At 38.0% G+C, this 22,792-nt stretch overlaps 1 protein-coding gene across 1 annotated transcript; it reads left to right on the top strand.

Moving 5' to 3' along the window:
- The first annotated feature begins 1,064 nt into the window (after positions 1-1,064).
- Positions 1,065-1,445, top strand: LOC133287135 (uncharacterized). The gene has a single exon (XM_061484692.1). The coding sequence runs from the start codon at positions 1,065-1,067 to the stop codon at positions 1,443-1,445; it is 381 nt and encodes a 126-aa protein (XP_061340676.1).
- Positions 1,446-22,792: the final 21,347 nt, after the last annotated feature.

The following is a 22,792-nucleotide window of genomic DNA, read 5'->3' as shown; positions in this document are numbered from 1 at the left end:
AAATCAATTTTGTTTCCCTTCCCAACTCAGATTGATATCGTGCGATCGTGGGTATTCAATCTGAGGTTCACGATTGCGATTATGGAAAGGGATTAATCATCAGATTTGATGATTAAATTGATTGACCCTATGACCTTAAATCAATCGGGCTGATACTCTACGACTGTATAAGTAGAAGCACCGTATTTGATCAAATGCTAAGCGATCGCTTAGAAAGGGTCGTCAATTGGAAATAAGGATTCTGATTCAATTGACAATCAATCACGATTCTGACATTTTTTATCCGAGGAAAGACGTCCATGGAACCCTATCCTTAGGTTGGTTAATTTTTAATTACGAATTTTTATTCCAAATTTATTTTCTGCCTTTTTAATTATTCAATCAAAATCCAAAACCCCCATTTTAATTTTCTGTCAGCATAAGCGATTTTTACCAAAACAATTTCCTTGAGAGACGACTTAGGGTTTCCACTTTACTACAAATTTTATGAACCCTAATAAAAAAATAATTTTTAATTTGCGCGAGTTCGACAGTCGTGTCAATGCCCCTCAATCCGATCCTAGAAGTTGAATTATTTGATGTTTGGGGCATTGATTTCATGGGACCTTTTCCTCCTTCGTGTGGGAACAAATTCATATTAATGGCTGTAGATTATGTAAGCAAGTGGGTAGAAGCAGTTGCTTTACCCACTAATGATGCTAAGGTGGTTATAAATTTTTTAAAGAGGAACATATTAACCAGATATCGAACCCCACGTTGTCTTATCAGCGACGGAGGGAAACATTTCATCAACCGCCAACTTGAGAGGTTGTTGGAGAAATATGGAGTCAAACACAAAGTTGCAACCTCATATCATCCACAAACCAGTGGTCTCATTGAAGTCTCTAACCGAGAGGTTAAGAGAATTTTAGAGAAGGTAGTTAATCCTTCTCGAAAAGACTGGTCTCAAGTTAGACGAGGCTTTATGGGCTTACAGAACAGCATACAGATTGAAATTTGGCAAAGCTTGCCACCTCCCCCTCGAACTGGAGCACAAGGCTTACTGGGCAGTCCAAACCCTCAACATGGATGAAAAAAGAGCTGGAGAGAAGAGATTGCTGCAACTCGAAGAATTAGAGGAGTTCAGAGGGAACACATACGAAAATCATAAATTATACAAGGAGAAGATAAAGAAGTGGCACGATAAAAGGATCAGGAACAGAGATCTCAAAATCGGTCAGAAGGTGCTACTCTTCAACTCCAGACTTAGACTGTTCCCGGGTAAACTCAAATCAAGTTGGACCGGGCCATATCAAATTATTAACGATGCAGTAAATGGAACTTTTGAAATCCAAGGTTCAGAACATGGCCGTTCCTTCAAGGTAAATGGGCACAGGTTGAAACTATACAATGATGAAACCTTTGATGAAAAAGAGGAAAGTACCCCTCTTTCTGAAACCCCTTGAGAGGTAAGTACCATGTCTAGCTAAAGACATTAAACTAAGCGCTGACTGGGAGGCAACCCAGTAGATACATTTGCTCTCTGACAAAGAGCAAAGTTTTGGGGTGGTTATCCATAACCACATAGCTCCCAAAAAGGAGGGAACGTCTGATGTTTCTCTCCAAAAAGTCCAAATAAAGTACATTCCGTTCCAGGAACGTAGTTTTGGGATGGTCCCTGACCACACAATCCCAAAATATATATATAAATATATATATATAATATCTTAGCTTAGTTTATTTTCAGTTCTGTTTTAATTTCTTTTCCTTTCCGTTCCCTTGTAATTAATCTTTTTTGCAATGAAAAAGACTTTTTGATCAAACTGCTTGGTATATGCATGTATTTCAGTTATAGTATTAAGATTGCCCAATTCTTTTGGATTAACTAACATACATGAAACACAAAGTCACTGACTAATCGTGCTTGTTCTTTCTCTGAGTACTTGAAAATAGAAACAGTGCAGGGAATTTAATCCTCAGATTTTTGAAAGAAGCTGATCTGTGTGAACTCAAATAGGTAAGGAACGGAAAAATGCCAAACACCTACTTCTGAGAGCATTCCTGAGGTGTAACCACAATTAAACTTCTCAACTTGCCTTAATGCTGTAAGTACTGCTGAAGACAGATGAATTCTGCTGTCAAGGATCAAAACAGAATCACACACTCACCTCACCTCCATTATACACCATCTGGTCAATCAGAAAGAACAAGGAACGTACTCAACAATGAACAAAAAAGGGACAGAAGAAAAACAACGAAAAAGGGGAACAACCATTCAAAAGAATTCAAGAAAAACCAGAAAACCTTCCTCCAAAGGGGGAAAAAGGTTCTAGAAAAGGTGTTCCCTCAAAACAGAAAAAGATCAAGTTCAAAGGCAAAAAAGCTAAAGGTTCCTTGATCCCACAAATCAGACCACCACTTCTTCCACATTTCCATACACTTACCCATCAAAGAATCCTTGGAACGGAAGACAGTTGTACTTCATAGGAACGCAGCAGAAAGGCAAGTTCTGAAGAATCACATCCAGGAATGGACAAAGCAAACACCAACCCATGAGTGACAGTGAGACAAAAGATCAGCAACCTACTCTTATCTGGGGACAGAATCCTCTTACTGTTTACTATGGAGAGTAGTTCATTTTCTGAAAAGTTCATGGTTGCTCCCTGGCTCAAGTTCCTTTCTGTTATGCTATTCTTTTAAATGGGGCAGAAAAATACAATATTTCTGAGTTGTTTGAGGACAACCAACAGTTTAGTTTTGGGGTGTTTGATGGGACGTAAATTCGTTCCCATCTAAGCCCATTTTGATGGCAAAATACCATACGTTCCCTCATCTGATGAGCAACTTCAGCATGAAAATCACTTGTTTTACACATTTGTGACAAAAACACAGTGGGAGAACGGATGGTAACGTATTCCTTTAAAATATATTAAAAGGGGAATGGACTGAGACACATTTAATGCACCTGCTCCATTCATTTAATGTTTCTGTAGACTTTGCAGGTAACGTAGAGTTAAAGACTTCTAAAAAGCAAGGCGGTGCACCAACTGAGCAGCTGGAAACGTGAAGAGTAGAGAATCAAGAGTTCTCATTGGCTGAAAACAAAAGCAAAGCATGGGAAGGTCTGCAAACAACAGCTAATCATCACCAAATCTTGTTCCATCCAGCAATTCACGCAAGCTTCACACTATGCTGCCACAGTCTCGTCCCCTCATTCAAGCAACTAGCTCCAAAGGAATTACAGTCTTGCCACTCCTCTTCCAGCTATAAATAGGACCACCCTCACACAAAAACATCATTGAATCCTGGAGGGTTTGCAGTCCGAAAGGAAGAGATCACTTAGTAGTAGTTAGTAACTTAGTTTAATTTTAAGTTGTAACTGTAGTTAAGTGACAACCCCTCTTCTCTTCTTTGTAAACAACCATCAAGACTCCTCACGAGCAAATACCCATCTTTCTCCATTTTCTGTTTCTTTTTGTAAACTGTCTTTTAAATTAATATAAGTGTTTTTCTCTTCGTTCCAATTGTTATCTCTTGACTAAATCTCGGGTCTATGTGATCTCAGTTGAGAATAATTATGTTTAAACTATCAGCCATGAGCTGAACTATCTGTGGAACGGGTAAACTGTGAAACTCTTAAAGAACTATTTTCAAAACTCTTGACCGAAGCTTTTTGTATTTCTTTGGCTAAGTAAGCTATATTCATTGTGTGTCAATGGAAATTGGGTACATACTGAGAAAGGAACTTCCATAAGGAAGGGATTTTAGACAGCTTAGCCATTGGGGGAAGGTAGATGTCATGGCAAAAACGCTACTGGTCACCTTAGGAATAAGGGGCCAACTCGTCTATTTTAAGGTTCTGAACTAAGTACCTGTTGGAGTCAAGGGAGCCATAGGAATATGGAAACTTGTGAGCCATCTAGACCATGAGCTGAGGAATCAGAGTTGGCAGGCAAAGAAACTGGGACAAAGCCAAAAGGTGTTAAGTCTTGAGCAGAGAAAACAGCCCCTTTAAGAGTGAAGCAGTGAATCTGTTCCTTCTGTTAAACTGTTTTAACCACCACCCTGTTGTCTCTTGATTATAGTTATTTTTGTTTTAGTAGTTTTTATTTTATTTTATTTAGTACTTATAAAAACTCCAATGATTATTATCTCACCTTCTTCTAAACAGGAAGGATCACATACATAACGCAGCGAGCAAATGTTTGCCATTAGGTTGAACCTACTGTTCCTGAGGAACGTTGTCAAGACAGTAGGGAACGGTTGACCAGACAGTTCATTTACTAACTTTTCTTCTCATTTTCATTTTTTATAAACAGTGATAAAACAATAATTAGCACTCTATCCTCGTGGCAACGATAATTTGGGCATTAATACTCCCTTTATTACTTGATGCGTGCACTTGCGCACTTGGGTTGGAACTAAGGGACGAATCTGTGTTCTGCAAGAACAGAGGAACGTCCCCTATCAGAACTTATATTTTTCCACCATCAGCAAACAACCCAACAAGCACACAACACATCATCCAAACAATTTTAACAATATCAATTCCCCATTTATCCCATTTAGGCCGAATTGTACATAGGTACATGTTGGGTGGTTTGTTGTTGGTGGAAAAATATATATTCTGATGGTGGATGTTCCTCTATTCTAAATTAGCAAGAGAAAATAGATTTGTTCCCTTACTTCCAACCCAAGTGCACAAGTGCACGCATCAAGTAATAATGGGTGTATTAATGCCCAGATTATCGTTCCCACGAGGATAGAACTCTAAATAATGCCTTAAACTATTTTATAAAGAATGAAAATGAGAAGAAAAGTTAGTGATGGAACTGTCTAGTCAAACGTTCCCTACTATCTTGACAACGTTCCTCAAGAACAGTAAGCTCAGTCTGATGGCAAACAACTCCTCGCGTCGTTATATATGTGATCCTTCTTGATGAGAGAAGGCACGACAATAGTCATTGGAGATTGATAGATACAAGATTGAATTGATTAAAAATAACATAGTAATAACTATAATCAAGAGACAACAAAGTGGATGGTTTTAAAATAGTTTTAACACAAGGAACGGATTTAATGCTTCATTCTTAAATAGTTATCTTCTCTGTTCAAGACTTAGCACTTTTTGGCTTTGTCCCAGTTTCTTAACTGCCAACTCCGATTCCTCAGTTCATGGACTAGATGGCTCACAAGTTTCCATATTCCTATGGCTCCTTTGACTCCAACAGGTACTTGGTACATAACCTTAAAATGGACGAAGTGGCCCCTTATTCCTAAGGTAACCAATAGTGTCGTTGCCAAAACAAACCTTCCCCCACTGGCTAAGCTGTCTGAAATCCCTTCCTTAAGGAAGTTCCTTTCTCAGTATGTGTTCAATTTCTATTGATACACAATGAATATAGCTTACTTAGCCAGAGAAATTCAAAAAGCTTCAGTACAAGAGTTTTGAAAATAATTATTCTAAACTGAAGTCCTATAGACCCGAGATTCAGTTCAGAGATAACAAATGGAAAGGAAAGAAGGAACACTTATATTGAAATGAAACAAGAAAGATTACAACAAAATATAAAGTGGAGAAGATGGTTGATGCTCGTGAGGAGTCTCAAGTGAATGTTACAGAATAAAGAAGTGTTGTCACTTAACTATAGCTACAACTATAAAAAATTAAACTACAAATTAACTAAATAATACTAAGTGATCTCTTCTTAAGGAATTCGATGATGTCTTCGTGTTTGGGATGTCCTATTTATAGGAAGAAGGGTGAGTGGCAATCTTGTAAAATCCCTTGGAGTTGGTTTCTTGACTGTATGGACGGGGCGGTGGCAACAGTGTTTAGAGGCTTGCAACTTGCTGGATGGGACAGTTATTGTTGAGATTTGCCATTTCTTGCAATCCCCCATGTCTTGTTTTCTTCTCAGCCAATGAGAACTCTTTATTCCTTGTTGCACATGTTTCTTCGTGCTTAATTGATGCACCGCCTCTGCTTTATGGAAACTTCGTTTCAACATTTCCTGCAAAGTGATCAGAAGCATTAAATAAGTGGAGCAGGTGCAATAAATGCTCTCAATCTGTTCCCTTTTTAATATGTTTGCCAAAGGATTACGTCATCATCCGTTCCCCCACTGTGTTTTTGTCACAAAGATGTAAAACAAGTCATTTTCGTGCTGAAGTTGCTCATCAGATGAGGGAACGGATGGTATTTTTCTATCAAAATGGGCTTAGATGAGAACGAATTTACATCCCATCAGTACACCTCAAAGGATTCTCAATCCAATTCAACTATTCCACACCTCATACAATGTTATTACAACATCATACAACCATACAACAACTCACCAACACAATCCTAACAAAGTTCCAAATTTCAAAGTCATGGTATCATCCAAAATTTCCAAAGTTAAAATCATATTTTCACCAATAATTTTTATTGCATTTATAGCTCTAACACATTATTCTAAGACATAATCATCTAAAAAACATTTTCCATATGAGCTCTCTAACAACACAAATCATCAAAAACCCCTTTAGGGTTCATGAAATCAATCCAAGAACTAGACCATCAAAAAGGTGAAGAAACTTACTCAAAAGCTTAGCACAAGGCTCCTCCAAGACATACTAAACCATTGGAGCATCAATCAACAACATGAACACACATCTAAGCAAAATGGTTGCAGGTTTGGGGAGGGTTTTTCTCAAAATGTAGTAGGTTTCATGGCTTAATACTACTACCAATGGGTTTGGAAGGTTGTTTCCAACAAATTTCAAGTTAAGGATCACTTGATTTGATTGAGTTTTGAGTGGTTTAGAGGAGGAATAAAATTTGAACCAAAACTTGCCCTCCAAAGATGATGGGCGCGGGTTTAGAGAGAGGAAGGGAAGGGAAAGTGATGATGAATAGTCCTAGGTACATGTGGCATAAGTGATTTAAGTGGGGTGGGTCTCACCGCCACCTCACGTGATTTCAAACTAATTCGAATTTTCCTCCGATTCCACTAAACGTCCATAAATTCATAACTTATTTAGAAACTCTAATTTTTAACATTAACCATTGTCCTTTAATCACCCTTTATCAGATGAATCCTGAGTTTTTCGGTCGTTCGGAGAAAATGCAGTTTTAAGCTGTTACGCGCGCCGTAGGAAAACTTCCCCAAATTTACTAATTTCTGTCAAATTTCATCAGAAATCATATTTTCTAGTTCTATAAACCATTTATAACTCGTATTCAAAACCTAGAGCTTAAACTCAATCGGCACGTTTTAAGGTGCAATCGTACCGCGGTATCTTTACCCGGTAAAAACACTATTCACTGAATTTTCTGAAACTTGCCTATCCACTCAATTTTTCGTTCTGAATCCATTTCCAGGGTTATTTTCATCATTTGATACCTTCTACTCAATTTTACCTTCCTAGGGTTGTGTGTTTGCTATTTACCGTTTTACCATTTCTTTGTCTTTTAGCCTAATTTCCATAATTTTCACTAATCCATTCCTTTAATTCTCATTTAATATATTAATACATGATTTATAAATGTGAGGTGTTATAGTTTTGGTCATAGACAAATTAAGTACTGTTCGGGAATGAACATTAATGTCTAGCAGGATAACTAATATTTGTATCTACAGAGCTTATGGTAAATATGACAGACAACGAGAAGTCTTGGACCTTAGAACAAAGTTCGATGGTATGAACAATGGGTGTGGGTGTGATCGCCTGCCTAGTGGATAGGATGTGCTCTGAGCACAAGTGTGTAGGTTGTAGCCATGGTGGCCAGCCTTGTGAATACTGAGATATGTTATCACATGAGTTTTTCCTTTTGTTAGATATAAGAGGTTATATATAGATAAAATGCACTAGGAGGTTGTGCCCCTAGTGGATAGTTTGCAGGTGACTTAATGATGTGAAGCAATGCTTAGTGGGTGGTTATTTGTAGTGGATGGAAGTTAGGGGAGAGTGGTGGAAATTTGTAGTGGATGGAAGCTATGGGAGAGTGGTGGAATGAGATGCTCCATGTAGTGGGGATAAGACAACTTAGTATAACAACAGTATATAAGTAAGTCAATTTACGGATTTAAAAACAAAAATAGCAATAGTATAGATATAGAAGTTTCAAATAAGATTATTTATTTATTTAATTAATTAAAGTACATATATATATATATATATATATTTATATATATATATAGGGAAAGTTATATTTATAAACTTTTTGTTTACAAACTATACTTATAACACCTCACAATTCTAAATTAAGTATTAAAATATTAAGTGAGTAATTAAGTGAAGGATTAGTGAAAAATCCTGAAGATTAGGCCAAAATACAAAGAAAGGGAAAAACGGTAATTAGCCAACACGCAACCCTAGGAAGATAAAAATTGAGTAGAAGGTCTCAGATGGTAAAAATAACCCTGGAAATGGATTCAGAACGAAAAATTGAGTGGATAGGCAAATTTCAGAAAAATCAGTGAATAGTGTTTTTACCGGGTCAAAATATCGCGGTACGATTGCACTGTAAAACGTGACAGTTGATTTTTGAGCACTAGGTTTCAAATATGAGTTATAAATGGTCTATAGAACTAGGAAATATGATTTCTGATAATATTTGATGAAATTAAGTCAGTTTGGGGAAGCGTGCCAACGGCGCGCGCAATAGCTTAAAACAGTGTTTTCTCCGAACGACTGGAAAACTCAGGATTCATCTGATCAAGTATAATTAAAGGGAAATGGTTAATGTTAAAAATTTGAGTTTCTAAATAGGTTGTGAATTTACGGACATTTAGTGGCATCGGAGGGAAAATTCAAGTTAGTTTAAATCGCGTGAGGTGGCGGTGAGACCCACCCCACTTGAAAGTCACTTAAGCCACCTCACCATATGACTATTCATCATCTTCTCTCTCCCCTCATTCTTCCAAAAACGCAGCAGCCCCCTTCCCTTGGACCATTTGAGTTCAAACTTTCTTCCTCTCATAACTTCATCAATCCTTAACCGAATCGAACGATTCTTGTCTTGAAATTCGATGGAAACGATCATCCGAACCCGTTTCACCGATTAGTTTCGCTTGAAACCCTCTCTTTGGTGAGTTATTTCCCATTTACAGTTGCGAATTTTTGGAGGAATTTGAGGTTCATGGAGTCATTTGAGCTTCCATTGCTTGGATAAGTCTTGGGGTAGCATCAAGCCTTGGTTGTGAGTACATTTCCACCCCATTTACATGGTTTGATTGTAGTTTATTTTCATAAACCGTAAACCTTGAAATTTTGATGTGTGATGTTAGAGAGCTCAATTGGGAAAAGTTTGTACATGAAAGTGTCTTAGAATAATGTGTATTAGCTATAAATGCAATGAAAATTTTAGGTGAAAAATATGATTTTGTAACTTTAGAATATTTTTGAGGTGTCATGACTTGGATTTTGGAAATTGTGTTAAGATGTTATTGGTGAGTTGTTGGATGATTATATTTTGATGTAATGGTGTTCTGTGAAGTGTAGAAGGGTTGAAAATTGAGTGAAATCTATTGGAATTCTATAAGTACCAATTCGGTCATATTAGGGAAAAGTGAGGAATTGTGTTGGAAAAATTAATTGGATGAGATGTTGTGTAATTAAATGGTAGTTAGATGGGTTGTGTGGTGGTTGGATGGTTGAAAAACCAAAGGAAAAATATTGATGGTGTTAAATGGTTAAAAGGAACCTAGAGTGAATTATTAAGCAAAACGATGCTTAAAAGACGTAAAACAAAAAAACGGCACTTGAATTAGCTTTGTGACAACCTAAGAGTGTATAATAAAATGAGAAAGAAAATTTAGAAAAATAAATTTAGAAAAATGCCTTAGAAGGCCGAACCTACCTAGTGTAGGAGTGAAAATTTGACGTTTTCGCGTTTTGATGGATTTGCCGTGTACTGACGATTCGTACATGGATATTGTAGGTTGTCGTACGTCAACTTGAACCCCGAACCGTGAGTCGGTGGATTGCCCTTGGTTCTGGACCAAGTGGATTGAGGTAAGTGGTTAGATCAATGCATGTATAATGGTAAATTGGCATGTGTTGTATGAGTTTTGAGTAATTGGGAATGTCCTCCGTGTAGGCGTCCTGTTGAATAACAAGTTTGGAAAACAAGCTGCTGTGGAGCAAAGTGAAGGAACATATTGAGCTAATCTCTTGGTACTGGGGCTTGTTCCCCTTGTGTGTTCCACCATGCCAGTTGATCGTATTGGTAGGAAATGTATATGAGTAGTGTCGAACAGCATTAGCATGCATGTAGCATTTATGAGGGTACTTATGTACCGAGTCTCTGGCCAGTAGACAGTGTAGCCTTCGGGCAGTGCGGACTTCCACTGAATAGGTCTTCGAGAGGGAGTTCCAGTTGACCTAGGGTCGTGGTGTGTCATCCGGATAAGAACACACTAGGAAGTCTCGGGTGTATATGGATGGAAGGGGTACCTTGGTTGTGGTTTTTGGAACACACCTTGGATGAGACTCGTAGGCTTATATGCCGAGGATGTTGCGTGGTATTGGTAGCTACCATTCCAGCTCGTCGTATTTTATATCTCGATATTCCCCAGTTTTTCTAAATCCCTTGCTATATCCCGTTTTGAAAGTTGTTGTTTTTATATTACTTATATGCATCGAAGTGAGCCATTGGGCGGAGTTTTCTCCGGAACCTCTGGGTTACTGAGATATATCTGTATATCTCACCCCGTCTTGGGGAATTTATTTCAGGAGCTAGTAGTGGCGTTGGAGCGGTGGGCAAGAAGCCCGTAGGATGACTAGTGGGAGCATACTAAACCCAACAATCTCCCAAGCCCGTAGGATGACTAGTCATAGCTCTGATACCAATTGAAGGTATATCATCAGAAACGCGAAAGCGCATCGTACTGATGTGATGAGGAATGAAGAACACCGCTTTGATTACCTGAGATGAAGCAGCGAGCGTGACAATTTCTCACGTTCTGTTCTCCTCTTCAAGCCTCACGATCTGCAGCAACGCACCATGAACGGTCGCAATTCCGCTCTACGGTTGATCTTCCAGGCTATGACTCAAGGGGATCAGGTGGTCGTGTGGGCAACCGTTCAGATGATGAATGTTTGCCTCTTAGGTGTGTTTCTGATGTCTGTAACCCTAGGAGGCACTTGAGAGAAAATAGAGTTTATATACTCTGCCCAATTCAAAACTAACCCTAAGCTTCATGTGTTAACATTGGGCTTTGGGCTCACTCTCACTAAAGCTATTGGGCTTAAGTGAAAAGAGCATACTAAACCCAATAATCTCTCACTTGCTCTTTTGGACACGTACTTGAGTTCATAAACCCAAGACAATGTATCCCATAAGCCATCATCATCTGATTATACAACTTATCCCTTGTCTCAAGCTAGCCTGGGGATCTACCATCTGTCACTCATCAAGGCTCCTGATAATCTTTGAAAGATTATCTAATTCGGCGCTACTCCACTAAAAGCCCGAACGCTACGGGTAAACTTTTTTCCTTTATTAAATCCTTATTGTTAACCATTAACCATTTTCGTAATCAACTAAAACCAACACCGTAATTATAATTGCAAAACTCACGGAAGCATAATACTTATTCTTTATAACCCCTCCGAGCAATACCATCAACTCCGGGTTATAAAATAACATCTTTTTAAATTTTGCAGTGTGGTAATTGATTACCATACTTGAGGTAATTGATTACCAGAAGTTACTGTAGAAGTCAATAGCTAATATTTGGCTCCCATGTTTTGGGTAATCGATTACCATTCTCTAGGTAATCGATTACTGAACTAGGTAATCGATTCCCATATAAAAAGTAATCGATTACCAACCCTCACAGTGGCTGAAATCTGCATCCCCTGTTTCAAGTAATCGATTACCACACTGAAGGTAATCAATTACCCTACTGGGAAATCATATTTTGACAGCTTTTTGACATTGAGAGAGACCGAGTATCTCACTCCTAACACTTTAATACTCAATATACAACTTGTCCCATTACTAATGTAGGCCAAAGGCCCATCCATCATGCATAAACCTTATACAATGTATCGATTTACAATATTCACCATTTCCTTTGCCATTTAAACATCATAGGGCCAATTTACATCAATAAGTCCCTAAAAGCCTCAAAACATAATATGTGGCCATGGACAAGTCTCATGCTCACCAAAATACCAATATACATACGAGGCATGAAATGTACATCAATTACAAAAGACTTAGAATCTAGTCATGAACATCCAAAAGCATGGCAATATCAACATGCAATATGTTCATAATCTAAGTCCAAAATACTAGTTACAATGCTAGGTTCATCAAATATAACTCTCCAAAATGCTATGCTCTCCATATGCACACCATGATCAACTCCTCCGCTATGCAGGCCTCTTGCCCGAAGATCCTCCATGCTCACTAGAACCTGAAATGATGCCCCCAAACACGGGGTGAGATATACAAATATATCTCAGTAAACCAAGGGTACTGGAGGATCACTCCACCCAATGGCTCACTCAATGTGTATACAATGATACACATATAAAATGCATAACATACAAATATCACATAACATTGGGCTCACATCCAAGAACATCCACACAAGAATTCTGTTCAAGGACCCCATCATATAACTCCCGGGAAGCTTCCTGGTGCCTCTCCCATGGTTGAGACAACTCCATTGCAAAACCCAAATGGAACTCCAATGAGACCCATCCAGCGGAAGTCTCACGTTTGGATCATCCTGGTACCGCTCCCAGAGACGGCCCCACGGCAAAACCCGACCGGAATTTCCCAAAGGAATATCACCAGCGGAAGTTCAAACCACACACATCTACTGGTCAGAGATCACAGATATGTCACACAACATGCTCCAAGCATGGCATACAATCATGTTAATATGCATGAACATACATTCTCATACAATGCTAAGGAGCACACAATCCAACCACTACCCTCCACTGGGTATGGCGGAACACACAAGGGAATAAATCTCAGTACCAAGAGTTTAACTCAATTTACTCCTTCACAAGCTCCTCTTCCTTGCTCCTCAATAAAGCTCTCCAACATAAGCTCCAAGTCAATCCTCCACTATAGAATCCGTGGGAGGAAATCTACAAGACCATATACAATATGATCAATCCACAAATTGCATAGCAATCAATTCAATTTCATAACAATAATACCCAAACCTAACCACTTAGGCCTAAGGGCTATCTTACATTTATTTCAACTATTCCTCTCATTTTAGTCGTTAAACTAACTCACCATTCCACCATTTATGCACCAAGGCATCAACTATTGATTACACAATATTTTTCACATCATTTTCCCCAAAATTCCCTATAGGTCGAATTCTTCATGCTTGTGCACCAAAGGATTTTTGATTCATTTCCACACTTCATCACACCATACAATCCTACACTCATACCAATTTCACAAGTCTTGAATTTCAACATTTTCCAATTATAAATTTCACTAAGTTAAAATTTACATATCACTATATTTTTTATTGATTCAATCATCATCATACATCATTCTAAGCATTTAATTCCAAAGGAGACATACCATTTAATGCTCTTAACTATCACAATTCATCAACACATAACCAAACACTCATCCATTTTATGATTTCAATGAAAACTCAAAGAGAGTGTAGAAACTTACCACCAATGGTCTTCAAATGATCATAGGATAGGTTTGCAACCAATTAATCAATCCAAAAGAGCTCCAAAGTTACTCATCTACTCAACAAATTCGAAATGCTCATGGAGGAAGAACTCTTCACACACTCACTTTTAAGGAAAAACCACACCTAGAAAGTTGCTCACTAGGTGTTTTGGATGAAGTTTGATGTTCACACTTTTCTCTTACAAGGCCTCTAGCTCAAGATAGGATTTCAAGCTCTTTCAACCCCTAAAATGGTGAAGACTGTAAGAACCCGCACCGTTAATTAAGGTATTTAATTAATTAATTATGCAAAAATAGGAAATGATTCCATAATTGACCCTAATAATTATTTATGAGGCTTAATAATCATAATAAGTGGATTAGAATGTTGAAAGTCGTTTTTCGGAAGAAAAGTGCAGATACCGGTTCTGCTAGTCGGTATAAATGCGTACCGAAAAAGTATCCCAGAAAATTAAAGTAAGTGCATGATAATTACTAGAATAATATGTAGGACTTTCAAAACGAGTTTCAAGCCCAAATAATGAGAACTAGTGCTAGAAACCGGTACTGGCTTTGAAAAGCGCGTACCGAAAAGGTGCTCAGAAAAATATAAGAAAAATATGATAATTCTTGGAAAAATGTTTATTTTCAGAATCCAAAGTTTGGGATTAAAATGCTAAGCGTAGAAATTAAATTTAATACTGTGTGTTTAAGTGTGTTTGGGCTATAAATACTCCGATTATGGGCACAAAACCCTAGGATCATATTCTCTACGTGAGTTTGGGGCTGACCATTTGCTGGTTACTGTTCCATTGGCTTTCCCTTCCATTTCTTGAGCCAAGTTGTGATCTTTCTTGATTTTTCTTCACATTTCCACCTTGTAAACACTTGGGAGCATCCTTGTGGGAGTGAAAGGAGGGTCTTTTCTGATTCTTAGCCACTGTTTGAGTCAATCTTGAGGGCTGAGTTTGGAGGTTGAGTAGTGGAAGCCTTGGTCTTGCCATTTGTGAACTCCAAGTGTCTATCTCTGTGGAGAAAGGAGCCATCTTGTTGTGCATTTTCGTGCATCTACCTTGAGTCAGACTTGAGGGGCTGTGTTGAGCTCCAAGAGCATCATCATTCTAAGTTTTGATCCTTGGTATGTTGTACCAACCTTTAACTTGAGTTTTAAGGCTTAAAAATGGTACCTTGATGCATCTAATGACTAAAAGATAATAACTTGTTGTTGGGTAATGTTGAACACGCCTAGAAATGCATGATTAGGTGTTTAAAATCGGTAAAAAGGGAACCTTTAAGGGATATCTTCACGAAAATGCAGAAACTGCATTCTGTCGTGAAATATCCGGATATTTGTCGAACAGATATCCGGATATTGGATATCCGGATATGTGGTTTTGGGATATCTGGATATTGGATATCCGGATATGTGAATCTGTATATCCGGATATTGCATATCCGGATATGGACAATGAGATATCTGGATATTGCATATCCGGATATGGTCCCGAGGAATATCCAGATATTCTGGGATTTCGCAGAACAGTAGCTGTGCTGTGTGTACAGTAGGCTATTGGGGGTTTGTGGACCCTAGTTTGATGAAGTTGAACTTCTGTATTTTATGGACTAAGCCAGAATCACGGGATTAAGGGCTTGTGGCTTTGTTAGAAGCTTTAAGACTTGAAAACGTAATGAAAAGGCGTTGTCTTTAATTTGTATGCATGTGGTACATGTTTATTGATTTATATTTGGTCCATATCAGATTGTGATCTGCTGTGATTGGACTTTGAACTTGTGGCATTGGATAGCTAGCTTAGAGGTAAGCTTTCGTGTCCTCGGTTTAGCCATGTTATGGTTCCACCATGTCCCATGGGGATATGGTATATGCATGCTGTGTTACATGCTTTTGATGTTTTGGAAATGCTGTTGAGCTATTGTATGTTAGTGCCTTGTTGATATGCATGGAGGTGTTCCACCTATACGGTAAGCCTGAGTATGTAGAACATACAAGAGGGTGAGGCTGTGGGTGAGGTGCAAGCGGTGTTCCTTGTACTACATGTAGGGAATAGACGTATTCCTACATTTCTCTGGCCAGTAGATAGTGATTACACACATGCCATAGATATCTGTTGCACTACATAGTTTTGGAACTGATAATGATATAAATGCTTTTAGAACTTATATTGCACATGTAAGTGAGCTTGGGGTGGAAGATCCTTCAGGACCCCTTGTCTTACTGAGATTTCTTGTTTGGAGATCTCACCCCACGTTTGGGGAATGCTTATTTCAGGGTCAGGTAATGTTGAGACCTCAGGCGGCAGGAGGCCGGAGCTGAGTTAGATTGTTGTTATATTATGCTACCATGATTGGATGCTGGATTTGCATGTTGTTTATATGCTTATAGCTTCAGTTATGATTATAGAGTTTTATGTTGAGACTTGTTGTTTACTATGTTTATTTGGTGAGCATGGGGATTGTCCATGACACATAGTATTGTTATGTCTTGATTATGTCTTGAGTCTTTTGAAGTTGTAATAATGTATCAGGATATTGTCCGGATTACGTGATGTAATACCGTGATTTAGATACTCACTTTATTTATATATTGAGGTATTTCAGTAGATGTCTTATTGCCATTTACATACAGGCGTTATTTAATGAAATTGATTAAGTAATCAAGTTGGTAATTGATAATGACGTCATAATTGAAAAGAAAAAGAATATTCCGCATTTTTAATTAAGCACCGCTTAATACGATGTAATGTTAATATTCCGGGTATACACGGGGTGTTACAAAGACCGCGTGAGGGAGAAGAAGAGAGGAGAGTGTGTGTGCAAAAATCTGATTTCATGCCTTTAAGCCACTTAAGTTACTTAAAGTGGGTCCCACATGTCACTTTACTTTCTTAAATCATCCATTTTAACCCAAAAATTCGTAATCTACATGTTTTTCTCATTCACATCATATTTTAATTCCTAAAAATACTGATCATATTTTTGCACTTATCGGTACAATTATAACGCAGTATTTTACACCCGTAAAATCACTATTCATCAAATTTCAACTTACCTAACCATTCAATTTTTCGTTCTGAATCCATTTCCAGGATTAGTTTTCTCATTTGAGATCTTCTACTCAATTTTTCTTTCCTAGGGTTACGTGTTTGATAATTTACCATTTTACCCCTTTTATGTATTTTGACCCTAATTTCAGGATTTTCACTAATCCTACCCCTTAATCCACATTTTCATATATAATTATTCGTTTTAGAAATACAAGATGTTATATCTGCCACTGCTAAATAGCAATATGAAAGCATGACTGTTAAAAGCATATTATTATCTAAGAGTTGACTATGATTCCTGATATATAATCTAACTTTCTAAAGAAAAAATGAAAATCCACCCATGATATGCATCAGATATGTCTATATATCAACTATTGTCTTTAAGAGTACAAGTGGTTACCTGTTCAACATTCTAATTGAAGACCCTTTGATTTCTAAACCATTTATCTTACAATCCATATGATATTGCAAATGAATGGATTCTCCGTTTGCAGATGAAGCTAATGGAATGTGCAAATTGCTTCTAGATAATTAAATGCATATTTACTTTAAATATTGAAACGAAAATATAATCATGTGTATATAACATCATCAATTTTATTTTGCATTTGGCTTGTCACTATTGGCTGACCTTATTTCATACTTACTCAGTGACAAATAAATGATAATAATCCAACAATAAGTTTTTGTTGCAAAATGACCCATTTTCACACCATGATATCCCCACCTGCAAGAGATCTGTGATTACCACTTCCTTTTCATTTTGTTTGTTTTAACACAAGGGACCATCTTTTTATTTGATTTTGTTTAACAGGCAGTCTCGTTAGTGAAGTTATTTCTTAATTTACCCATTGTAATGTTACTCTCTTAACATATTTCCCAATTTATAAGATAAACTTGTGCAGAGACCCAGATTTCAACACCATCAAGCCAACTTTTCGAGGTGGTTCGGACCTACTACATAGTTGCATGACATCCCACAATTGGAACTCTTGTTCAAAGCCACAAGTCATTACATACAAGGATTTCACTCTTTATATATGATAAGCGGGTTGCTTGCACAAGGGATACAAGCTAAGTATTTTATCTTTTCTCATACCTTTAACTCAACTCCAATTGTTTAAAAAAAGCGTGATTATTATTAACAATGTAATTCATAAACATTATAGTATGTTGCAAGCTTTTGCCATTTTCTGTTAAGATAGAATTTTATAAACAATAAGATGATGATGCCTTAGTAACAAAATAATCACCAGCTAGATAATTTCTCACCATTAGTTGTTTTATATGATACAAATATTTGAGTGAAAGGAAACGGTTACTTGACATTGCTCGGTCCATAAAACTAGGAAATAATTGAAAAGGAAAATAGAGAGGTTGTAGGGTGGCAAAATTTAAGAAAATGCAATAACATAACAGAGAGTGCAAAGATGAAGAATTGATTTACATGCACTGACAGATCAAAATTCAAAATGATATGTTTATACGCCCAAGTAAAGGCATCATAGAAGAAAGTTACCAGCGTATATGAGATGGTTGTAAGGGTATCACCAATCTAGAATTCCCTTTTCCATATATGCTAGCTGTAACGCTTGACAACTTGCAAGGATCAACGATTGTCTCCACACACTAACACGAGACTTTTCAGCGTGCTTTGTCCTCACTCGCACACTTTCCGAGAAAACTTCTCAGAGGTCACTCATCCCAGAATTGCCCCAAGTCAAGCACGCTTAACTATGGAGTTCTTCCGTTCCGCGCTACCGAAAAGTAGATGCATCTTGTTAGTATAGGTAGTACCAATTAATTCTTATAAGTCATTCCCAACTATACCGTCCCATACCAGCACAGTCTCTGGAATCCGTCTCTTTCAGTTTTTGATTTGATTCATTCATGTACCCCCGTCGCTAGAAGCCTGCCAGGAGCCGCTCCTTGTCTATGCCCTTTCGCACCGGCGATCACTCCCCGCCCTCGTCAGCGCCCGGGATGTTACATGCCCACCAGCTTCCGCCTGGTTCGTCCTCGAACCACACCGTACTGGAAGAGAGGCCCTGCTCTGATACCACTTGTAACGCTTGGCAACTTGCAAGGATCAACGACTGTCCCCACACACTAACACGAGACTTTTCAGCGTGCTTTGTCCTCACTCGCACACTTCCCGGAAAAACTTCCCAGGAGGTCACCCATCCCAGAATTGCCCCAAGTCAAGCACGCTTAACTATGGAGTTCTTCCGTTCCGGGCTACCGAAAAGTAGATGCATCTTGTTAGTATAGGTAGTACCAATTAATTCTTATAAGTCATTTCCAACTATACCGTCCCATACCAGCACAGTCTCTGGAATCCCTCTCTTTCGGGTTTTGATTCGATTCATTCATGTACCCCGTCGCTGGAAGTCTGCCAGGAGCCGCTCCTTGTCCATGCCTTTTCGCACCGGCGATCACTCCCCGCCCTCATTAGCGCCCAGGATGTTACACTAGCAGAGCTACTTATTTGTTCTTATAAAATAATTTATAGAGAAGAACACACCTACACAACTAGTATAAGGAAACCAAATAAAGAAAAAAGAAAAACACTTTTTAATGTAAAGTTACTTCGAGGAAGCCGTGATTTTTTATGCAAAATTGGTCAGCAGTATAATATTATGTAGTGATTTTGGTTTTCGTTTAGTCTCAATGTTTTCTAACGTTACTAGAATACAAAGTTAAGTAAACATTGTGCATTGCATATTATATAGTTAAAGATGATGATAATTATTTTAAGGTCATTAAGATGATTCGGTGTAGAATAATTGCTGCAAAGAATTTTTGTTCGTATCTAGTTGTCTTTTTATCTATTTGCACGGATCTTAGGTTTGCAATATTATAGTCTTGCTTCATGGTTGACTATCTTAACATTTGAGACCAGTAGTTGCTTTGGCTTCTTTAAATTCTCATCTTTTATTAGCAATGATATATCCCAAAGAAAGAAAGTGAAGTTAGCATATCAAGAAATTCACAACATTTATCAGTAATTGCTCCCATCATCAGCGTTCTGAATTTGGAAAAGAAGCACCTTGTGCAGTACAAGGGGAAACATATCTACCAGCATCATAAATCACGAATGAAGCAATTATAATCCGGCTACAAATAAAAGTCCCTTGCCACCAAAATATGGCCTCTTGGGCACCTGTCCAATTCCTACTCGAAAATGGGAAAATTGAAGTCCCTTGCCGCCAGCAGATGGCCTCTTGGGCACCCGTCCAATTCCTACTCGAAAACGGGAAAATTGAAGTCCCTTGCCGCCAGAAATGGCCTCTTGGGCACCTGTCTAATTCTTACTCAGAAATGGGAAAATTGAAGTCCTTTCCTGCCAGAATTGGCCTCTTGGGCACCCGTTCAATTCCTACTTGGAAGCGACAAAAAACAAAGTCCTTTGCCTCCAAAAGAAGACCAGCTCTCCGGGATAAAAATGGTTTATTAAAAGAAGACCGGCCCTCGGGAATAAAAATGGTTTATTAAAAGAAGACCGACCCTTGGGATAAAAATGGTTTACTAATAGAAGATCGGCCCTCCGAGATAAAAATGGTTTACTAAAAGACCTTTGGGGCACCTGTTCAATTTCTACTCGGAAGCGGGCATATAAAAGTCGCTTGCCTCCAAAATATGGCCCCTTGGACACCTGTCCTTTTCCTAATCGAAAGCAGAAAATTGTTGAACATTTGATTCTAATGATCCAAATCAGCACGTAAAACATCACCATATAGGGTTCTCATACCCTACTCAGGTACGCAATAAACAATTATTGCTTTTATTTATTGCAGTTCTAGGCTGACAAATTCGAGAAATCACCTCCAGCTTCAAACTCGAAAGTAATTACAAACCCAGAGATGACTACAACCAACGAGCAACACAATAAAGCAACATAGAACCAGGAAGCAGTCACAAACTGGATTTTCCTGGCATTCATATCCTTTTTCACAACACTAAATATTATTTGATAAGCACAGGGGCTTTACTTTTACCCTGGCATTTTGACTATGCGCAATGTCAGGTTGAGGGGCTTATGTTATGGACCACTTAGGTGGTTCCCACTTCCTATCCCCAATACATGGAGCATCTCATTCCACCACTCTCCCCTAACTTCCATCCACTACAAATAACCACCCAGTAAGCAATGCATCACACCATTAAGTCACCTGCAAACTACCCACTAGGTGCACAACCTTCTAGTGCATTTCCTCTATATATAACCTCTTATAGCTAACAAAGGAAAAACTCATCTGATAACATATCTTAGTATTCACAAGGCTGGCCACGATGGCTACAACCTACACACTTGTGCTCAGAGCACATCCTATCCACTAGGCAGGTGACTCACTCACACACCCATTGTTCATACCATCGAACTTTGGTCTAAGGTGCAGGACTTCTCATTGCCTGTCATCTTTACCATAAGCTCCGTAGACACAAATACTAGCTATCCTGTTAGACATTAATGTTCATTCCCGAACAAGTACGTGCATGATTCACTATAGCAATATATAAAAAAGACAAGACAAAAATAGAAACAAAAATAAGATATTTAATTAGTCTATGATTAAGGACTAAAAATGATTTTGCTTGCATAACTTGTGCTCTCTGTGTACTCTTATCCTAAATTCCCTCCGCAATTGAAGGTTTACTCGTATAGAGATGGCTGAAACTGAAACTAAAACTCTGCTACTATTGTTGGAGACGGCGGTAGACGACATAATTGACTTCAAGGCTTGTAGATGTTTTGATGACTTGTAATACAAGCTAGTATTGATGAATGTAGTGAATGGAATGCATGGATGATATAGTTTGAGATGTAATGTACTTGGAATCAAGGATATGTGTTTTGTATATGTAAGAATGTTGCATTATATTGAAATACAAGTATGGAAAGGTATTTGATGTATATGAGATGTCCTGAAGCCACATTAATAAATTCATTGGTGAATCCTTTAAGAATAAGTATGTAAAGTGATGTATTGTATTTGGTTGTATATGGTGGTATGGGAAATTAGGTTGTAAGTGTAGTGCAAAAACTCCAAATTAGGGGCTAAGGTACCAAAAAGGAACCTTAAATTCCTGCCTTAGAGCGCTAAAGCGTGCTATATAGGCATTTTAACACGCTAGGGTTGAAAGATCCCCTGATGGTTCAGTTTCATTGCGTTTTAAGCGCTGGAAACGCACTTTGACACACTAGCTTTCTGGTTAAGCGCGTATTAACGTGCTCAGAGTGCTCTTTGATGCATTAGTGCGCTTTGACGCGCTATACCTAGGAAGATTGCACCTGTTCTGCGCGTTAAAGCACGCTTCAGGGCACTTTAATGAGCTGGACCAATTACTATTTTCTATCTTTTACCCCTCAAGGCTTGTGTGAGCCACTTGTTATGGGGTTATAAGCTTATGTGGGACTCTCCTACCCAATTTAACCATTGTAACTAATGATTTAGGCGTAATAAATGTGAAATGAACTTATTTATTTAAAAAGAAAAAGTTTATTCACATTTTCACTATATCTACCTTTTATTTCTCAATCTCATATACAAAGATGTTATCTTATCTCTAATTAATTGTTTAAGAAATGAATTTAGCTGCGCTTGATACCATATTTGAGTTAATACACCGGGTGCACACGATGTGTTACAACAATGTTCAGAAATTGTAAAAATAGGGGGAAAAAAACCCTTTATGATGTTGCCTTCTTTTCCTTTTAAACCTTTTTGAGTGCTTCTTTATCTGATTGCTTCCTAACCTTCCATTTTTCCCAATCTAACAATCAATAAGGTATTGGACAGCAACTTGCTTAGGCAGTTGAGATGTATTCCATATCTTCCAACCAATTTCTCACTTTTTAACCATGTTTCCATCCTTTTAACTGTTAAATAAGCAATAAAGTGTCAATCCACCAACTTTCCATAATATCAAGTGTTTTTAAAGACATATTTACACAAAACTCAAATTTTCCAATGAAAACAAACATTTTTCTAATTAATTTCCATTTGATAATAGCCTATCTAGACATTCTAACAATGTTGATCTCTGGAGGAAAAGTATGCTTGTTTCAATCTACAAAAACAATGGAGAT

This window comes from Gastrolobium bilobum, unplaced genomic scaffold, assembly GCF_033153095.1.
Source record: "Gastrolobium bilobum isolate Gb01-03AN ecotype WA unplaced genomic scaffold, APGP_CSIRO_Gbil_v1 utg25466, whole genome shotgun sequence".
Classification (NCBI taxonomy): Eukaryota; Viridiplantae; Streptophyta; class Magnoliopsida; order Fabales; family Fabaceae; genus Gastrolobium; species Gastrolobium bilobum.
The sequence above is the reverse complement of the archived record's forward strand: the minus strand, read 5'-3'. Positions and strand labels throughout refer to the sequence as shown.